Here is a 19637-nt window from a genome sequence, read left to right on the forward strand (position 1 = left end):
TGTTCTTGACTTCAAGATTTTCAATGCCTTGACCCCCTTGATCTTTCGGTCTACAAATAATATCCCATTTGGCGAGCCTGTATTTTCGCTTTAGTTCATCACTCTGCCCGAAGAATCGGGATCGATAGAAGTCCAGCCTTTTCCTAACTCTAACTGGAATCTCGAAAAAGGACAAGAGAAACATTGGCATACTCGTGAGAACCAAATTAATAAGCAAGTGACTACATACGGAGCAAAATGAGTGAATCTACACTCTAAAATATGTCTACATACATTTGTATGTTGTAGTCCATTTGAAATGTCTAAAAAGACTTATATTTAGAAACGGAGAGGGTACATACCAATTAATCTCTTATAGTATTTGGTAACCCAATAGAGCGGATTAATCATTGACACATACCTATTTTATTATTAGTTCAAGAAAAAGTTGCAAAATTTGTACTTCGTCGTAACCAAAGCATAATCTTATCTTGTCTATTTGCTTTGCATCAAGATTTATCTTGTACTCCCCCCGGTCCTTTTTACTCTGCATATTAGAATTCTCTGAAGTCAAACTTCACAAAGTTTGACCGTATTTATATGAAAAAATATCAACATCTGCCATGCTAAAGTTATACAATATGAAACTTTAAGTCATGACATATCTATTGATATTGATTTCAGATTGTGGATGTTTGTATTTTTTTCTATAAAGTTGGTCAAACTTTACAAGACTTGACTTGAGTCAAATCTTATATGCGAACTAAAAAGGACCTGAGGGAATATGATCCTTTTATTGTGTTAAAAAATATTTGGCCCCTGTGGCACTATGTGCAAAATGTGTTCCCGTTACTACACACATGTGGTAATTTATATACAAGAACTTAGATTATGCGTACAATTAATTATTCCCCGAGCAACAAGGACTCAAGGATCTTCCTTTGTGTGATTTAGGTGTTTCACGAAATTTGTAGACCACGAAACAGGCATGATCAGGAGGCGCTGGCGATGGAGATGGTAGCGTTCAAATAAGCAATGCACTCGGTTGGCAGGTTGAGGAAGGTGTTCATGAATACATCATCGATGGGGTCGAGGACGGCCACCCCGACCAGCTTGCATCTCCCTCCGCCGTCCAATCTTTCGCCAGTTCCGCGTCTTATGGCTCCACTGGACTCCTCAGACGTCAGTGTTGTGTCGACGAACAACGGCGGAGCTTGGTAGATGCTCCCAACCGAGAAACAGAACCTCGACCTGAACTTCAGGTCGACCTGAAACGTGCATACGCATGCAGAGGTCATGATCATTTTCTGTGACCATTTAAATGCCAAGCAAGAACTTGGTCCAAATACTCTGATCACACGTATAAACTACTAAAAATCTCTTGGTCGTCGCTCCCGAAAAAGTAATCTCTTATCTGGGCTGATAAGTGGTAACAACACATGGGCGCAGGACGGCAGGGTGCAGAGAGGAGGCAGTGCAAAGCTTACCTGACCAGTCGTCCGATCAATGCTCCCGCGCAGAGCCTCGGGCAAGATGTCGATCTTGAGGAATGGCGGCAGCGGCAGCCCTAGGAACCTAGTGGTGGCGCCAGACATTGCCGGGATGTACAGGCTCGACACGTCGAAATCGACGAGCACCGTGCCATCCGCCTCCGCCGTGCCGCTCGCGCCACGCCCGGCTCCCACGCCGCGGCCGCCATGGGCGTTGTAAGCGAAGTCCGGGTACCGGGAGATGCCCAGCCGGCAGCCGTCGCGCGTCAGGAACTCGACGCTGAACGTGTCGGCATCGGGCCGAGCCCGCGGCGACGCGACGGCAGGGGCAGGTTGCTGCTCGCCTTGGCCGGTGGATGCTGCCGAGACCGCGTGCTTGTCGCTGCGTCGCGGATGTAAAGGTCTCGGCCGTGAGCCGGAGGCGCATGGTTTCCTGGGATTGGCGAGTTTTTGCAGGGCTGGGCCTCGGAGGCTCCACGCGGAGGTGTTGATACCGCCCAGCTTTGCCATTTGGAGTCTGCGCAGCTGAAGCGATGAAGAAGAGGGACCCGGTGCGGCTTGCAGTTGTGGCTGTGCGATGGACCTCGGAAACCTTATCTCTTAGGCTCTATTTGGATGCAGAGTATATGTAGAGGGCACCGCTAGGCGCCGGCGCACCGGCCGAATGTTTCAGCCGGTCTGCTCCCACCCGCCCGATCTGCTGTGCAACACCGTCGGATCCGAGCTCTGCTTTTTTTTACCTTGTCCTTGTCTCCCTGAACGCTCGCCGTGCCGATCGCCCGTCGGGGCCGCCCCATGCTCTAGCACTCAGCTCGCCCCGGCCGCTCCGGCACTCAGCTCGCCCCGGCCGCTCGCCGCCCCGGCCGCCGGTTGGAGCTGACCGCTCGCCGCCTCGGCCGCCCGTCGGAGCGCCATGGATGCAGCTCCGCGACTCAGCTCGTCCAGTCCGCTCGCCGCCCCGGCCGCCCGTCGGAGCCGCCCCGCGCTCCGGGACTCAGCTCGCCCCGACCGCTCGCTGCCCCCGCTGCTCATCGGAGTGCCATGGATATAGCTCCGCCTCACCGATGATTGGTTCCAGCAAAAAACAGAGATGCCCCATGGTAGCATTTTCCCGTGTCAGTCGTAGCAAATGAAGACAACGGTTGTAGCAAAAAAATCCATCGGCGTCACTATTGTAGCAAAAATGTTAATCGGATGTAGCAAAACACAACGCCAATGGTAGCAAAAAACGAGGATATTGCAACAAAAATGTTGTCCTCGTCATCGCCGGTCACACCTCAGTCGTAAAAAAGCACCATGGCCGCATGAATGGATGTAGGAAAAACACAGACAGTAGTAGCAACAACTTGACACGGTTGTAGCTTTTATCTCAATGGTTGAAGCCTTTCCCCTCTATGGTGGAAGCATTTCTGTAAACGATTGAAACTTTTTTCTTTTTGAGCAACGTCTAGGTGAAAGCTTTCCTCTATCGTCCGGTTGAAGCTTTTTTCATCAAAGGTTGTAGCGTTTTATATAGACGATTGTAGCTTTCCTCGATAGCACTGATCGCTTACAACTTTCTGTATATACGGTTGAAGCATTTTTAATCTTGGGTTGGAGCTTTCCTGTCAACGGTTGCAGCATTCACCAGCCTCCCCAGCTATCGCGCATCTCTGATTGAAGCAAAAAATACCATCGGTTCCAGCAAAAGATCTCTATGGTAGTAGCAAAACCAAAACACAGTTGTAGCAAAAAAAATGGTCATCCGTCGTCTCGTCGTGACGTCGAGGTTCCAACAAATTTGCGCCGTGCAGTCCTGCCATGGCTGGTTGCAGCTCCGGCGTGGCCGGGTCCGGCGAGGTAGGGAGAGCTCCGATGCACGCGGATCCGCGCGGATCTGCTCGAGGGCGGCCAGATCTGCTGAACGGCGGCGCGCCTGGGAGGCCTGCGGCGCGGGGCGATGCGTTGACCATGGCAGCGGGGAGAGAAAAAGAGAGGGATGCGCGCGTGGACTGGACCGGCCGAAGCTTCAGCCAGTGCCCCGGTCCCAAACGTTTCCCATATGTAAAACTGTAGTATTTGAAATCCACAGTTTTTAAACCTCTGGCTGTAATAACATCACAATTTGTGAGAACCATTGTATTTTACAGTATTTGCAAAACCATGAGACGTTTGGCACATGCATTATTTACCGGAGTATTTCGGTTAGACATACTATTTGTTCTTTGGAGAAAGAACGTAAAACCTTCATAGAAGTATGTAAATATATTTTAGTCCCTCCGTTCCTTTGTATAATATGTATTATTATTATTATTATTAAAAAGGAGGCACATTGCCCGGCTTTGGCGAACCGATTCCCTTACGAATACATACCGAAGTTCGAAGGAGTTCAACCGCAAAAGGAAAAAAGGAGAATGAAATAAGTTCGATACAGACCCCTCAGGCCAAGGCATAAGGAAAATCAGCAAGATGAAGTATCCTAGTGAAGACGACGAAGTGTAACGGTACAATATCAGACGACAGATGCCCTTCAGCCTCCCTGCTGATCATCATGAGTCATGTGCCGCCGCAGCTCGAAGCCGAGCGCTCTGAACTTCTCAAGTAGCATCGCAATGGTGGATGCGTCCTCCAATTTGCTCGGTGGTTTCCAAAGATGTAGAAAAATGATCATTTTATAGACAATATCATCAGGATGTTTAATGAATTTTCCTTCAGTTACAACTTTATTCCTAACATGTCGCAAGGCCCAAGCTATTGCCGCAAAAACAAGCCATGTAACCCTACGAGTACGCCCAGAAAGACGTGCAGCTAATGTATGGAAAGCTCCAAACGAAGTGGGCGCCCAACTGCACTTTGTGATATCCCGAATGGAGCCCCATAGGAGTTGTGTAAGGCTGCACTTGAAAAAGATGTGGTTGGTATTTTCGATCACATCGCACAAAGGACACCGCCCATCCCTGGGCCATGTCGTTTTTGTACTTGAACATCGGTAGGCAGCCTATCACGTACCAGCTGCCATAGGAAAATTTTGACTTTAATAGGGATGTGAGCCCTCCAAATATCCATTGCTTGAAATGGTGCAGCTCCGTTGTGTAAGGCACGGTACAAGGACTCCGTCGTGAACTGTCCCGAAGGTTCTAACTTCCACCGGAATGAGTCCGGTTCCGAGGTCAGTGCAACAGTTTGTAACAAGGCCACAACCGACCCCATTCATCCCTCTCAAGTAAACTGATGGAGCGGCAAAACTAGGGGCTCCATTGACCATCCCTCCAAATCTCGCTGACTAGTGCATTCGGAGTTGTTGCGATAGCGAACAACTGGGGAAAAGTGGTAGCAAGCGGCTCTGGCCCCATCCACACGTCTAACCAAAAGATGGTGGATTGTCCATTACCAATATAGTGAAATGCCCCCAGACGCAACAGGTGTCTAATCTTTACAATCGCTTTCCAAAACGATGAGCCGTTTCTTCGTGATGCTATGGATACCGGGGCATGATGTAAATATTTGTGTTTGATGATGTCTAACCATAGGCCACCTTGGTCGGTCAGCATTTTCCATGCTCACTTTGCCATCAGACACCAATTCATGTGCTTGCTATTTAAGATGTTGAGGCCGCCAACCTCTTTTGGCGCAAAGATAGTACTCCAGTGTACCATATGATATTTTTGTTTCCCGAGTTCTTTACCCCAAAAGAACCGGGATCGTAGATTATCAAATTTTTCGTGGATGCCATCTTGGAGCAGAAAAATCCCATGATGAGCATAGGCAAACTAAAGAGGCAAGAGTTGATCAACGTGGTTTTTCCCCCTATTGATTGGTATTTACCGATCCAAGGCTCCACCCGCCTAGCCACTCGATCAGTAAGGAAGAGGAGTCCTCGGTGGTGAGATGCTTGTTGGTTAGCGGCATGCCCAGATATTTGATGGGCAAGGTGCCGAGTCTACAGTTCATAATGTGAGCCGTTCTGAGTAGATGCTCCAAATTACCTTTAGTAACAAAAGCCTCACTCTTGTCATAATTGATCTTCAGACCAGACATGGACTCAAAGCACATGAGCAGAAATCGAAGGTTCATGAGGCTAACTGGGTCATTCTTGATTATGATCAACGTGTCATCAGCGTACTGTAGGTGAGTGATTCCCCCTTCCATAAGGTTAGGAAAAATTCCTTGGATATGGCCAGCCTTCCTAGCTCCCTCTAGGATGACTGCCAGAGCCTCAACCACAATGTTGAAGAGCAGAGGGGAGATGGGGTCCCCTTGCCTGACCCCTCGGGTATTACGGAAATATGGCCCCGGCTCTCCATTGATGTTGATGGCCGTTTGCCCTCCTCGCACCATTGATACGTCTCCAATGTATCTATAATTTTTTTTATTGTTCCATGCTATTATATTATCTATCTTGAATGTGTTATATGCATTTATATGCTATTTTATATGATTTTTGGGACTAACCTATTAACCTAGAGCCCAGTGCCAGTTTCTGTTTTCCCTTGTTTTTGAGTCGCAGAAAAGGAATACCAAACGGAGTCTAATTGACCTGAAAATTTATGGAGAATATTTTTGGAAAATGTAAAGAATACTAAAACGAAAAGATATCGAAGAAGAGTCCCGAGGCCACCACTAGGGTGGAGGGCGCGCCCCCCATCCTTGTCGTCGCCTCGTGGGCCTCCTGGCTTGTCCCCGATGCCAACACCTCCTATAAATCCCAAAACCTCCAGAAATAAACCTAGATCGGGAGTTCCGCCTCCGCAAGCCTCTGTAGCCACGAAAAGCCAATTGGGAGCCCGTTCCGACACCCTGACGGAGCGGGGGAACCATCACCGGTGGCCATCTTCATCATCCCGGCACTCTCCATGACGAGGAGGGAGTAGTTCACCCTTGTGGTTGAGGGTATGTACCAGTAGTTATGTGTTTGATCTCTCTCTCTCTTGTGTTCTTAATTTGGCACGATCTTGATGTACCGCGAGCTTTGCTACTATAGTTGAATCATATGGTGTTTTCTCCCCTCTACCTTATTGCAATGGTTTGAGGTTTTCCCTTTGAAGTTATCTTATCGGATTGAGTCTTTAAGGATTTGAGAACACTTGATGTATGTCTTGCATGTGCTTATCTGTGGTGACAATGGGATATTCACGTGATCTACTTGATGTATGTTTTGGTGATCAACTTGTGGGTTCTGTGACCTTGTTAACTTATGCAAAGGAGTTGGCACACCTTTTCATCTTGACTCTCCGGTACTCTTTGAAGTTCTTTGTGTTGGTTTGAATAGATGAATCTGAGATTGTGTGATGCATATCATATAATCAAACCCGCGGATACTTGTGGTGACATTGGACTATCTAGGTGACATTAGGGTTTTGGTTGATGTGTGTATTAAGGTGTTATTTTAGTACGAACTCTAGGGTTGTTTGTGACACTCATAGGAATAGCCCAATAGATCGATCAGAAAGAATAACTTTGATGTGGTTTCGTACCCAACAATAATCTCTTCGTTTATTCTCTGCTATTAGTGACTTTGGAGTGACTCTTTGTTGCATGTTAAGGAATTGTTATATGATCTAATTATGTTATCATTGTTGAGAGAACTTGCACTAGTGAAAGTATGAACCCTGGGCCTTGTTTCTAAGCATTGCAATACCATTTTCGCTCACTTTTGTTACTAGTTACCTTGCTGTTTTTATAATTTCAGCTTACAAAAACCTATATCTACTATCCATATTGCACTTGTATCACCATCTCTTCGCCGAACTAGTGCACCTATACAATTTACCATTATATTGGGTGTGTTGGGGACACAAGAGACTATTTGTTATTTGGTAGCAGGGTTGTTTGAGAGAGACCATCTTCATCCTATGCCTCCCACGGATTAATAAACCTTAGGTCATTCACTTTAGGGAAATTTGCTACTATCCTACAAAACTTTATGCTTGGAGGACCAACACGAGTCTACAAGAAGAAGGCTGCGTACTAGACATCAAGCTCTTTTCTGGCGTCGTTGCCAGGTAGGCTAGGTAAGCGGCACTCACCCGTCAATGAAGCTCTTTTTTGGCGCCGTTGCCGGGGAGGTGAGTGCTTGAAGGTATATCTTTAGATCTTGCAATCGGATCTTTTAGTTTCTTGTTTTATCACTAGTTTAGTTTATAAAGAGAAAACTACAAAAATGGAATTGAGGTTTCCTCATATGCTTCATCTTTATAATGTCTTTCGTGAAAATGACGGAAAGGAAAATTGTGCTCAAGTGTTAAAAGAAAAAATCTATAAAATGTTTGGCACTAAATCTTTGAATGATGAGCATAATTGCAATGTTGTTAGTATGAATTCTTTGAATATTCATGATGCTAATGATATGCAAAGCCACAAGCTTGGGGATGCTATGTTTGATGAAAATGATATTTTTGTCCCCCAAGTTTGATGAGAAAATTTACTATGATGATAGCATGCCTCCTATTTATGATGATTATGTTGATGAAAGTGGTTTTGGAGAGGCAGTGACTTTATTTAGTGATGAATCCACTATTTTGGACAAGGTTCCAATTGATTATGAGAACAAAGTTGCTATCTATGATGATTATTGTGATGACTTGTATGCTATAAAGAATAATGATAACCATGAAACTTGTCATCATGATTTTAATTTTCAATTGGATTATGCCTCACGGGATAGTTATTTTGTTGAGTTTCCTCTCACTACAATTCATGAGAATAAATTTGCTTGTGTGGAGAGTAACAAAATTTCTATGCTTGTAGATCATGAAAAGAATGATTTGTGTGCTATTTATATTGTTGAATTCATTCATGATGCTACTGAAAATTATTATGAGAGAGGAACATATGCTTCTACATATTGCAATAATATCAAGTTTCCTCTCTATGTGTTGAAAATCTTGAAGTTTTGCTTGCTTTACCTTCCTATGCTAGTTGATTCTTGTTCCCACGAAATATTTGCTCACAAAATCCCTATGCATAGGAAGTGGGTTAGACTTAAATGTGCTAGTCATATTCTTCATGATGCTCCCATTATGTCTCAATTCTTATCTTTTATGCGAGCATCGTTGAAATCATCATGCCTAGCTAGAAAGGCATTAAAGGAAAGCACTTGTTGGGAGATGATACGCCCATTTTGCATCATGCTTTTATATCGATATTTATTGCATTATGGGCTGTTATTACACATTATGTCACAATACTTATGCCTATTCTCTCTTATTTTACAAGGTTTACATGAAGAGGGAGAATGCTGGCAGCTGGGATCCTGGGCTGGAAAAGGAGCAAATATTAGAGACCTATTCTGCACAGCTCCAAAAGTCCTAAAACTTCACGGAAGCTATTTCCAGAATATATAAAAAATACTGAGCGCAATAAGTTCCAGAGGGGGCCACACCCTGGCCACGAGGGTGGGGGGCGCACCCTACCCCCTGGGCGCGCCCCCTGCCTCGTGGGCCCCCTGGTGGCCCTCCGATGCCCATCTTCTGCTATATGGAGTCTTTCGTCGAGGAAAAAAATCACAAGCAAGCTTTTGGGACGAGACTCCGCCGCCATGAGGCAGAACCAATCTAGGGCTCCGGCGGAGCTGTTCTGCGAGGACACTTCCCTTCGGGAGGGGGAAATCATCACCATCGCCATCACCAACGATCCTCTCATCAGGAGGGGGTCAATCTCCATCAACATATTCACTAGCACCATCTCATCTCAAACCCTAGTTCATCTCTTGTATCCAATCTTTGTATCCAAACCTCAGATTGGTACATGTGGGTTGCTAGTAGTGTTGATTACTCCTTGTAGTTGGTGCTAGTTGGTTTACTTGGTGGAAGATCATATGTTTAGATCCATTATGCATATTAATACCCCTATGATTATGAACCTGAATATGCTTTGTGAGTAGTTACGTTTGTTCTTGAGGACATGGGAGAAGTCTTGCTATTAGTAGTCATGTGAATTTGGTATTCGTTCGATATTTTGATGAGATGTATGTTGTCATCCCTCTAGTGGTGTCATGTGAACGTCGACTACATGACACTTAACCATTTTTGGGCCTAGGGGGAGGCATTGGGAAGTAATAAGTAGATGATGGGTTGCTAGAGTGACAGAAGCTTAAACCCTAGTTTATGCGTTGCTTCGTAAGGGGCTGATTTGGATCCATATGTTTCATGCTATGGTTAGGTTTACCTTAATACTTCTGTTGTAGTTGCGGATGCTTGCAATGGGGGTTAATCATAAGTGGGATGCTTGTCCAAGTAAGGACAACACCCAAGCACCGGTCCACCCACATATCAAATTATCAAAGTACCGAACGCGAATCATATGATCGTGATGGAAACTAGCTTGACGATAATTCCCATGTGTCCTCAGGAGTGCTTTACTTCATATAAGAGTTTGTCCAGGCTTGTCCTTTGCTATAAAAAGGATTGGGCCATCTTGCTGCACCTTATTTACTTTTATTACTTTCTACTCGTTACCAATCACCTTATCACAAAACTATCTGTTACCGATAATTTTAGTGCTTGCAGAGAATACCTTGCTGAAAACCGCTTATCATTTCCTTCTGCTCCTTGTTGGGTTCGACACTCTTACTTATCGAAAGGACTACGATATATCCCCTATACTTGTGGGTCATCAAGACTCTTTTCTGGCGCTGTTGCCGGGGAGTGAAGTGTCTTTGGTAGGTGGAATTTGGTAAGGAAAAATTTATATAGTGTGCTGAAATTTACTGTCACTTGTTACTATGGAAAGTAATCCTTTGAGGGGCTTGTTCGGGGTATCTTCACCTCATCCGGAACCACAATTAGTTACCCCTCAACCCACTGGACCTACTGAAAATGAAAATGTTTACTTCGAAATTCCTTCGGGTATGATAGAGAAACTGCTAGCTAATCCTTTTGCAGGAGATGGAACATTGCATCCCGACTTACACTTAATCTATGTGGATGAAGTTTGTGGATTATTTAAGCTTGCAGGTATGCCCGATGATGTTATCAAGAAGAAGGCCTTCCCTTTATCTTTGAAAGGAGATGCATTGACATGGTATAGGCTATGTGATGATATGGGATCATGGGACTACAAACGGTTGAAATTGGAATTCCATCAGAGGTTTTATCCTATGCATCTCATTCATTGTGATCGTAATTATATATATAATTTTTGGCCTCGTGAAGGAGAAAGCATCGCTCAAGCTTGGGGGAGGCTTAAGTCAATGTTTTATTCATGCCCCAATCATGAGCTCTCACGAGAAATGATTATTCAAAAAATTTATGCTCGGCTTTCTGACAACAATCGTTCCATGCTCAATACTTCTTGTACTGGTTCCTTTATGATGAAGACTATTGAATTCAAATGGAATTTATTGGAGAGAATTAAACGCAACTCTGAAGATTGGGATCTCGAGAAGGTAAGGAGTCAGGTATAACACCTAAGTTTGATTGTGTTAAATGTTTTATGGATACCGATGTTTTCCGTAAATTTAGCACTAAATATGGACTTGACTCTGAGATAGTAGCTTCTTTCTGTGAATCCTTTGCTACTCATGTTGATCTCCCTAAGGAGAAGTGGTTTAAATACAATCCTCCCATTGAAACAAAAGTAGTTGCACCTATTAAAGTTGAAGAAAAGACTATCACTTCTAATGATCCTGTTGTTCCTACTGCTTATGTTGAGAAACCACCTTTCCCTGTTAGAATAAAGAATCATGCTAAAGCTTCAACTGTGGTCAACAAAAGTAATATTAAGACACCTAAACCCCCTGAGCAAATTAAAGTTGAACATAAAATTGCTATGGTTAAAGATCTCTTGGCCGATAATATTGATGGGCATGTTATTTACTTCTGTGATGAAGCTGCTAGAATTGCTAGACCTGATGCTAAAAATAAACACAGACCTATTGTAGGCATGCCTGTTATTTCTGTTAAAATAGGAGATCATTGTTATCATGGCTTATGTGATATGGGTGCTAGTGCCAGTGCAATACCTATTTCCTTATACAAAGAAATTATGCATGATATTGCACCAACTGAGATAGAAGATATCGATGTTATCATTAAGCTTGCCAATAGAGATACTATTTCACCAGTTGGGACTGTTAGAGATGTTAAAGTATTGTGTGGAAAGGTTAAATATCCTGCTGATTTTCTTGTTCTTGGTTCCCCACAAGATAGCTTTTGTCCCATTATATTTGATAGACCCTTCTTCAATATTGTCAATGCTAAGATAGACTGCAATAAGGATATTGTTTCTGTTGGTTTAGGGGATATGTCTCATGAGTTTAATTTTGCTAAATTTCGTAGACAACCCCATGATAAAGAATTGCCTAGTAAAGATGAAATTATTTTTCTTGCTTCTATTGCCGTGCCTCCTACTGATCCCTTAGAACAATATTTGCTAGACCATGAAAATGATATGTTCATGAATGAAAGAAGGGAAATAGATGAAGTATTCTTTAAACAGGGACCTATTCTGAAACACAACTTGCCTGTTGAAATCCTAGGGGATCCTCCTCCAGCCAAGGGTGATCCCGTGTTTGAACTTAAACCATTACCTGATACTCTTAAATATGCTTATCTTGATGAAAAGAAAATATATCCTATTATTATTAGTGCTAACCTTTCAGAGAAGGAGGAAGAGAAATTATTGAAAACTCTGAAGAAGCACCGTGCTGCTATTAGATATACTCTTGATGATCTTAAGGGCATTAGTCCCACTCTATGTCAACACAAAATAAATTTGGAGGAAGACGCCAAACCAGTTATTGATCACCAATGATGGTTGAATCCTAAGATGAAAGAAGTGGTAAGAAGGAAATATTAAAGCTCCTTGAGGCGGGTATAATTTATCCCGCTGCTGATAGTCAGTGGGTAAGTCTTGTCCATTGCGTCCCTAAGAAGGGAGGTATTACTGTCGTTCCTAATGATAAAGATGAATTGATCCCGCGAAGAATTATTACAGGTTATAGGATGGTAATTGATTTCCGCAAATAAAATAAGGCTACTAAAAAGACCATTACCCTTTGCCTTTTATTGATCAAATGCTAGAAAGATTATCCAAACATACACATTTTTGCTTTCTAGATGGTTACTCTGGCTTCTCTCAAATAGCTGTGTTAGCTGATGATCAATCAAAGACCAGTTTTACTTGCCCTTTCGGTACTTTTGCTTATAGATATATGCCTTTTGGTTTATGTAATGCACCTGCTACCTTTCAAAGATGCATGATGGCTATATTCTCTGACTTTTGTGAAAAGATTTGTGAGGTGTTCATGGATGATTTCTCTGTTTATGGATCCTCTTTTGATGATTGCTTGAGCAACCTTGATCGAGTTTTGCAGAGATGTGAAGAAACTAATCTTGTCTTGAACTGGGAGAAGTGCCACTTTATGGTTAATGAAGGTATTGTCTTGGGGCATAAAATTTCTGAAAGAGGCATTGAAGATGATAAAGCTAAAGTCGACGTTATTGAAAAGATGCCATGTCCCAAGGACATTAAAGGTATAAGAAGCTTCCTCGGTCACGTCAGTTTTTATAGGAGGTTCATTAAGGACTTCTCAAAAATTTCTCGTCCTCTGACTAATCTATTACAAAAAGATATTCCTTTTGTCTTTGATGATGATTGTGTAGAAGCATTTGAAATACTTAAGAAAGCATTGATTTCTGCACCTATTGTTCAGCCACCTGATTGGAATTTACCCTTTGAAATTATGTGTGATGCTAGTGATTATGCTGTAGGTGTTGTTCTAGGGCAAAGAGTTGATAAGGAGTTAAATGTTATTCAATATGCTAGTAAAACTCTAGACAATGCCCAGAGAAATTATGCTACTACTGAAAAAGAATTTTTAGCAGTTGTATTTGCTTGTGATAAGTTCAGACCTTATATTGTTGATTCTAAAGTAACTATTCACACTGATCATGCTCCTATTAAATACCTTATGGAAAAGAAAGATGCTAAACCTAGACTTATTAGATGGGTTCTCCTGCTACAAGAATTTGATTTGCATATTATTGATAGAAAGGGAGCTGAGAACCCCGTTGCAGACAACTTGTCTAGGTTAGAAAATGTTCTTGATGACCCACTACCTATTGATGATAGCTTTCCTGATGAACAATTAAATGTCATAAATGCTTCTCGTACTGCTCCATGGTATGCTGATTATGCTAATTATATTGTTGCTAAATTTATACCACCTAGTTTCACATACCAGCAAAAGAAAAAGTTCTTCTATGATTTGAGACATTACTTTTGGGATGACCCACATCTTTATAAAGAAGGAGTAGATGGTATTATTAGACGTTGTGTACCTGAGCATGAATAGGAACAGATCCTACGCAAGTGTCACTCCGAGGCTTATGGAGGACACCATGCTGGAGATAGAACTGCACACAAGGTATTGCAATCCGGTTTTTATTGGCCTACTCTCTTCAAGGATGCCCGTAAGTTTGTCTTGTCTTGTGATGAATGTCAAAGAATTGGTAATATCAGTAGATGTCAAGAAATGCCTATGAATTATTCACTTGTTATTGAACCATTTGATTTTTGGGGCTTTGATTATATGGGACAATTTCCTTCCTCTAATGGGTATACACATATTTTAGTCGTTGTTGATTACGTTACTAAGTGGGTAGAAGCTATTCCAACTAGTAGTGCTGATCATAACACCTCTATTAAGATGCTTAAAGAAGTTATTTTCCCGAGGTTTGGAGTCCCTAGATATTCAGTGACTGATGGTGGTTCACACTTTATTCATGGTGCCTTTCGTAAAATGCTTGCTAAGTATGACGTTAATCATAGAATTGTATCTCCTTATCACCCACAGTCTAGTGGTCAAGTAGAATTAAGTAATAGAGAGCTCAAATTAATTTTGCAAAAGACTGTTAATAGATCTAGAAAGAATTGGTCCAAGAAACTTGATGATGCATTATGGGCCTATAGAACTGCATATAAAAATCCTATGTGTATGTCTCCGTATAAAATGGTTTATGGTAAATCATGTCACTTACCTCTCGAACTAGACCATAAGGCATATTGGGCCATTAAAGGGCTCAACTATGACTTCAAACTTGCTGGTGAGAAGAGGCTTTTTGACATTAGCCCACTTGAGGAATGGAGAACCCAAGCCTATGAAAATGCCAAGCTGTTTAAAGAAAAAGTTAAAAGATGGCATGATAAAAGGATACAAAAGCGTGAGTTCAATGCAGGTGATTATGTATTGCTATACAACTCTCGTTTAAGATTTTTTGCACGCAAACTTCTCTCTAAATGGGAAGGTCCTTACGTTATCGAGGATGTCTATCGTTCCGGTGCCATAAAAATCAACAACTTCGAAGGCACAAATCCGAAGGTGGTGAACGGTCAAAGAATTAAACATTATATCTCAGGTAATCCTATAAATGTTGAAACTAATATTATCGAAACCGTAACCCCGGAGGAATACATAAGGGACACTTTCCGGAATGTTTCAAACTCCGAAAAGGAATAGGTACGTGGTACGGTAAGTAAACCGACTCCAAAACAGTTCTAATGGCAATATTTCTCTATTTTGGAATATTTAGAAAAATAGGAAAATAAGAAGCAGATGGGAAAGGACACGGGGCTTCCACGAGGGTGGAGGGTGCGCCCTACCCCCCTGGGCGTGCCCCCTGCCTCGTGGGCACCTTGTGCGCTCTCCGGACTCCATTTTCTTGCATGATACTTCTTTTGGCTGGTAAAAATTTATTATATAATCTCCCGAAGGTTTTGACCACCGTATCACGCAAATATATCATGTCTTTGTTTTGAGCTGTCCTGCTGCAGATTTGAGCAACATGTCATCCCAGGATTCAGATGGAGAAAGCTATGTGGCTGATTACCTTGCAGATCCTAAGGTCTATGGGGATGTGTAGCATTGTGGCTGGACTACAGAAGAAGAAGAGGATTATGAACCTAAGGGAAAAAATGAGACGAGCTCAGATGAAGATGAAGTCCCATTACCTCAACCTGGGGACATGCATGTGGAGTTCAAAAAGTCAAGCCTCCCTGATAGAGCAAAGAAACCTAAGATCGAGTTTATCCCTTTTCGCCTCTTGCAGGAAAACAAACAGGAATTATGCAAGAAGATATTAAGCCTTGAGCAGGAGATCGATGATTTGAGGGATCAAAATTTTGTCCTCAAGCGCAAAATAAGGAAGAAACCTATGCCATCAACAAAACTAACACCTTCTTCACCAACAAAGAAGAACTGAGTATCTGGTATGGGCACTCCCCTTGGCAACTGCCAAGCTTGGGGGAGTGCCCCGGTATCGTATCACCATCACAACTTTTGTCTTTACCGTTTTCTTAGTTCGATCCTTTTGATAATATCTTGATCTAGTAGAATAAAGTTTTAGTATGATTTAGTTGTGAGTTTTGCTTTATGATCCTTCTATGTAATAGATTCCGTGAGCTATATAATAAAGATTAGTGTTGAGTCAAGGGCTTGATTATTTTGCTGTGATCTTGAGGGAATTAAATAAAATAAAAGAGAAGAAATAAAAAGAAATAAAGAGATCATGTGGATCTTATGGAAAGTAATGAGCTCACATATAAAGAGTATGATGAATAAAAGTTGTTGAGAGTTGACAAACATAATTTTGGTCATCGTTGCAATTAATAGGAAGTAATAAAGAAAGAGAGGTTCACATATAAATATACTATCTTGGACATCTTTTATGATTGTGAGCACTCATTAAAGTGATATGCTAAAGAGTTGATGTTGGACAAGGAAGACAACGTAATGGGTTATGTTTTCTTACATCTGAGATAAATTATATTGTCATGGATCATCCAACATGTGGAGCTTGCCTTTCCCTCTCATGCTAGCCAATTTCTTTGCACCAAGTAGAGATACTACTTGTGCTTCCAAATATCCCTAAACCCAGTTTTGCCATGAGAGTCCACCATATCTACCTATGGATTGAGTAAGATCCTTCAAGTAAGTTGTCATCGGTGCAAGCAATAAAAATTGCTCTCTAAATATGTATGACTTATTAGTGCGGAGAAAATAAGCTTTATACAATCTTGTGATATGGAAGAAATAAAAGCGACGGACTGCGTAATAAAGGTCCATATCACAAGTGGAAATATAAAGTGACGTTCTTTTGCATTAAGATTTTGTGTATCCAACCATAAAAGCGCATGACAACCTCTGCTTCTCTCTGCGAAGGGCCTATATTTTACTTTTATCTTTTACCTTACATAAGAGTCATGGTGATCTTCACCTTTCCTTTTTACATTTTATCCTTTGGCAAGCACGATATGTTGGAAAGATCCCGGTATATATGACTAATTGGATGTGAGTTTTCATGAACTATTACTGTTGACATTACCCTTGAGGTAAAACATTGGGAGGCAAAACTATAAGCCCCTATCTTTCTCTGTGTCCGATTAAAACTCCATACCCATAAGTATTGCGTGAGTGTCAGCAATTGTGAAAGACTATATGATAGTTGAGTATGTGGACTTGCTGAAAAGCTCATATACATTGAATCTTTCCTATGTTATGATAAATTGCAATTGCTTCAATGACTGAGATTATAGTTTGTTAGTTTTCAATGAAGTTTACGATTCATACTTGATATTGTGATTGAATTATTACTCTAGCATAAGAAATCATATGACAAGAATTATATAAGTTGCTGTTCTAAGAATGATCATGATGCCCTCATGTCCGTATTTTAATTTTATCGACACCTTCATCTCTAAACATGTGGACATATTTTTCGATTCGGCTTTTCTCTTGAGGACAAGCGAGGTCTAAGCTTGGGGGAGTTGATACGTCCATTTTGCATCATGCTTTTATATCAATATTTATTGCATTATGGGCTGTTATTACACATTATGTCACAATACTTATGCCTATTCTCTCTTATTTTACAAGGTTTACATAAAGAAGGGAGAATGCCGGCACCTGGGATTCTGGCTGGAAAAGGAGCAAATATTAGAGACCTATTCTGCACAGCTCCAAAAGTCCTGAAACTTCACGGATGATGTTTTCCAAATATATAAAAAATATTGAGCGCAAGAACTTCACCAGGGGGGCCACACCCTGCCCACGAGGGTGGGGGGCGCGCCCTACCCCCTGGGCGCAACCCCCTACCTCGTGGGCCCCCTGGTGGCCCTCCGGTGACCATCTTCTGCTATATGGACTCTTTTGATGGGAAAAAATTATAAGCCATCTTCTCGGACGAAACTCTGCCGCCACAAGGCGGAACCTTGGCGGAACCAATCTAGGGTTCTGGCGGGGCTGTTCTCCCGGTGAAACTTCCCTCTCGTAGGGGGAAATCATCGCCATCATCATCACCAACGCTCCTTTCATCGGGAAAGGGCAATCTCCATCAACATCTTCATCAACACCATCTCATCTCAAAACCCTAGTTCATCTCTTGTATCCAATTCTTGTCTCCAAGTCCGGGATTGCTGCTCGTAGGTTGCTAGTAGTGTTAATTACTCCTTGTAGTTGATGCTAGTTGGTTTAATTGGTGGAAGATCATATGTTCAGATCCTATATGCATATTAATACCCCTCTGATTATGAACATGTTTATGCTTTGTGAGTAGTTACTTTTGTTCCTGAGGACATGGGAGAAGTCTTGCTATTAGTAGTCATGTGAATTTGGTATTCATTCGATATTTTGATGAGATGTATGTTGCCTCTCCTCTAGTGGTGTTATGTGAACGTCGACTACATGCCACTTCACCATTGTTTGGGCCTAGAGGAAGGCATTGGGAAGTAATAAGTAGATGATGGGTTGCTAGAGTGACAGAAGCTTAAACCCTAGTTTGTGTGTTGCTTCGTAAGGGGCTGATTTGGATCCATATGTTTCATGCTATGGTTAGGTTTACCTTAATACTTATGTTGTATTTGTTGGGTTTCGTAGTAATTTCAAAAAAAAATTCCTACGCACACGCAAGATCATGGTGATGTATAGCAACGAGAGGGGAGAGTGTTGTCTACATACCCTTGTAGACCGTAAGCGGAAGCGTTAGCACAACGCGGTTGATGTAGTCGTACGTCTTCACGGCCCGACCGATCAAGCACCGAAACTACGGCACCTCCGAGTTCTAGCACACGTTCAGCTCGATGACGTCCCTCGAACTCCGATCCAGCCGAGTGTCGAGGGAGAGTTCCGTCAGCACGACGGCGTGGTGACGATCTTGATGTTCTACCGTCGCAGGGCTTCGCCTAAGCACCGCTACGATATTATCGAGGTGGACTATGGTGGAGGGGGGCACCGCACACGGCTAAGAGATCCAAGGGATCAATTGTTGTGTCTTTGGTGCTAGCCCTGCCCCTCTATTTATATGTTGAGCCCCGGGGTCGAAACTTGGAGCAAAAGCCTCCTCAAAGTCGGTTTTGCCCGAAAGGCAAGAGTCCCACTCGGACTCCAGGACCAAACGCCACAATCCTTGGCGTCTGGCCCAGACGCCATGGGCCTCGGCGTCTGGCCCAGGGCCAGACGCCAGGGTCTCCGGCGTTTGGCCCCCTGGCCTCCGCAAAACTCCTTTTGCACCGACCTAAAGCCTCATGGGCTTGACCCCTTGGCCTAACCATATCATCCAATATATGAATCTTTACGTCTCGACCATTTCGAGACTCCTCGTCATGTCCCCGATCTCATCCGGGACTCCGAACTCCTTCGGTACATCAAAACATGTAAACTCATAATATAACTGTCATCGTAACCTTAAGCGTGCGGACCCTACGGGTTCGAGAACAATGTAGACATGACCGAGACACGTCTCCGGTCAATAACCAATAGCGGGACCTGGATGCCCATATTGGCTCCTACATATTCTACGAAGATCTTTATCGGTCAGACCGCATAACAACATACGTTGTTCCCTTTGTCATCGGTATGTTACTTGCCCGAGATTCGATCGTCGGTATCCAATACCTAGTTCAATCTCGTTACCGGCAAGTCTCTTTACTCGTTCCGTAATACATCATCTCACAACTAACATATTAGTTGTAATGCTTGCAAGGCTTATGTGATGTGTATTACCGAGAGGGCCCAGAGATACCTCTCCGACAATCGGAGTGACAAATCCTAATCTCGAAATACGCCAACCCAACATCGACCATTGGAGACACCTGTAGTACTCCTTTATAATCACCCAGTTACGTTGTGACGTTTGGTAGTACCCAAAGTGTTCCTCCGGTAAACGGGAGTTGCATAATCTCATAGTCATAGGA

The 19637-nt window shown here is 42.7% G+C and overlaps 1 protein-coding gene across 1 annotated transcript; it reads right to left on the minus strand.

Moving 5' to 3' along the window:
* Positions 1 to 811: 811 nt before the first annotated feature.
* LOC123130791 (uncharacterized) lies at positions 812 to 2055 on the minus strand. The gene is made up of 2 exons (XM_044550601.1): positions 1467 to 2055; positions 812 to 1247 (listed from the first exon to the last, which is right to left on the minus strand). The coding sequence occupies exons 1-2, from the start codon at positions 1977 to 1979 to the stop codon at positions 972 to 974; spliced, it is 789 nt and encodes a 262-aa protein (XP_044406536.1). The 5' UTR covers positions 1980 to 2055; the 3' UTR covers positions 812 to 971.
* Between the last annotated feature and the right edge of the window lie 17582 nt (positions 2056 to 19637).

This window comes from Triticum aestivum, chromosome 6A (assembly GCF_018294505.1).
Source record: "Triticum aestivum cultivar Chinese Spring chromosome 6A, IWGSC CS RefSeq v2.1, whole genome shotgun sequence".
Taxonomy (NCBI): Eukaryota; Viridiplantae; Streptophyta; class Magnoliopsida; order Poales; family Poaceae; genus Triticum; species Triticum aestivum.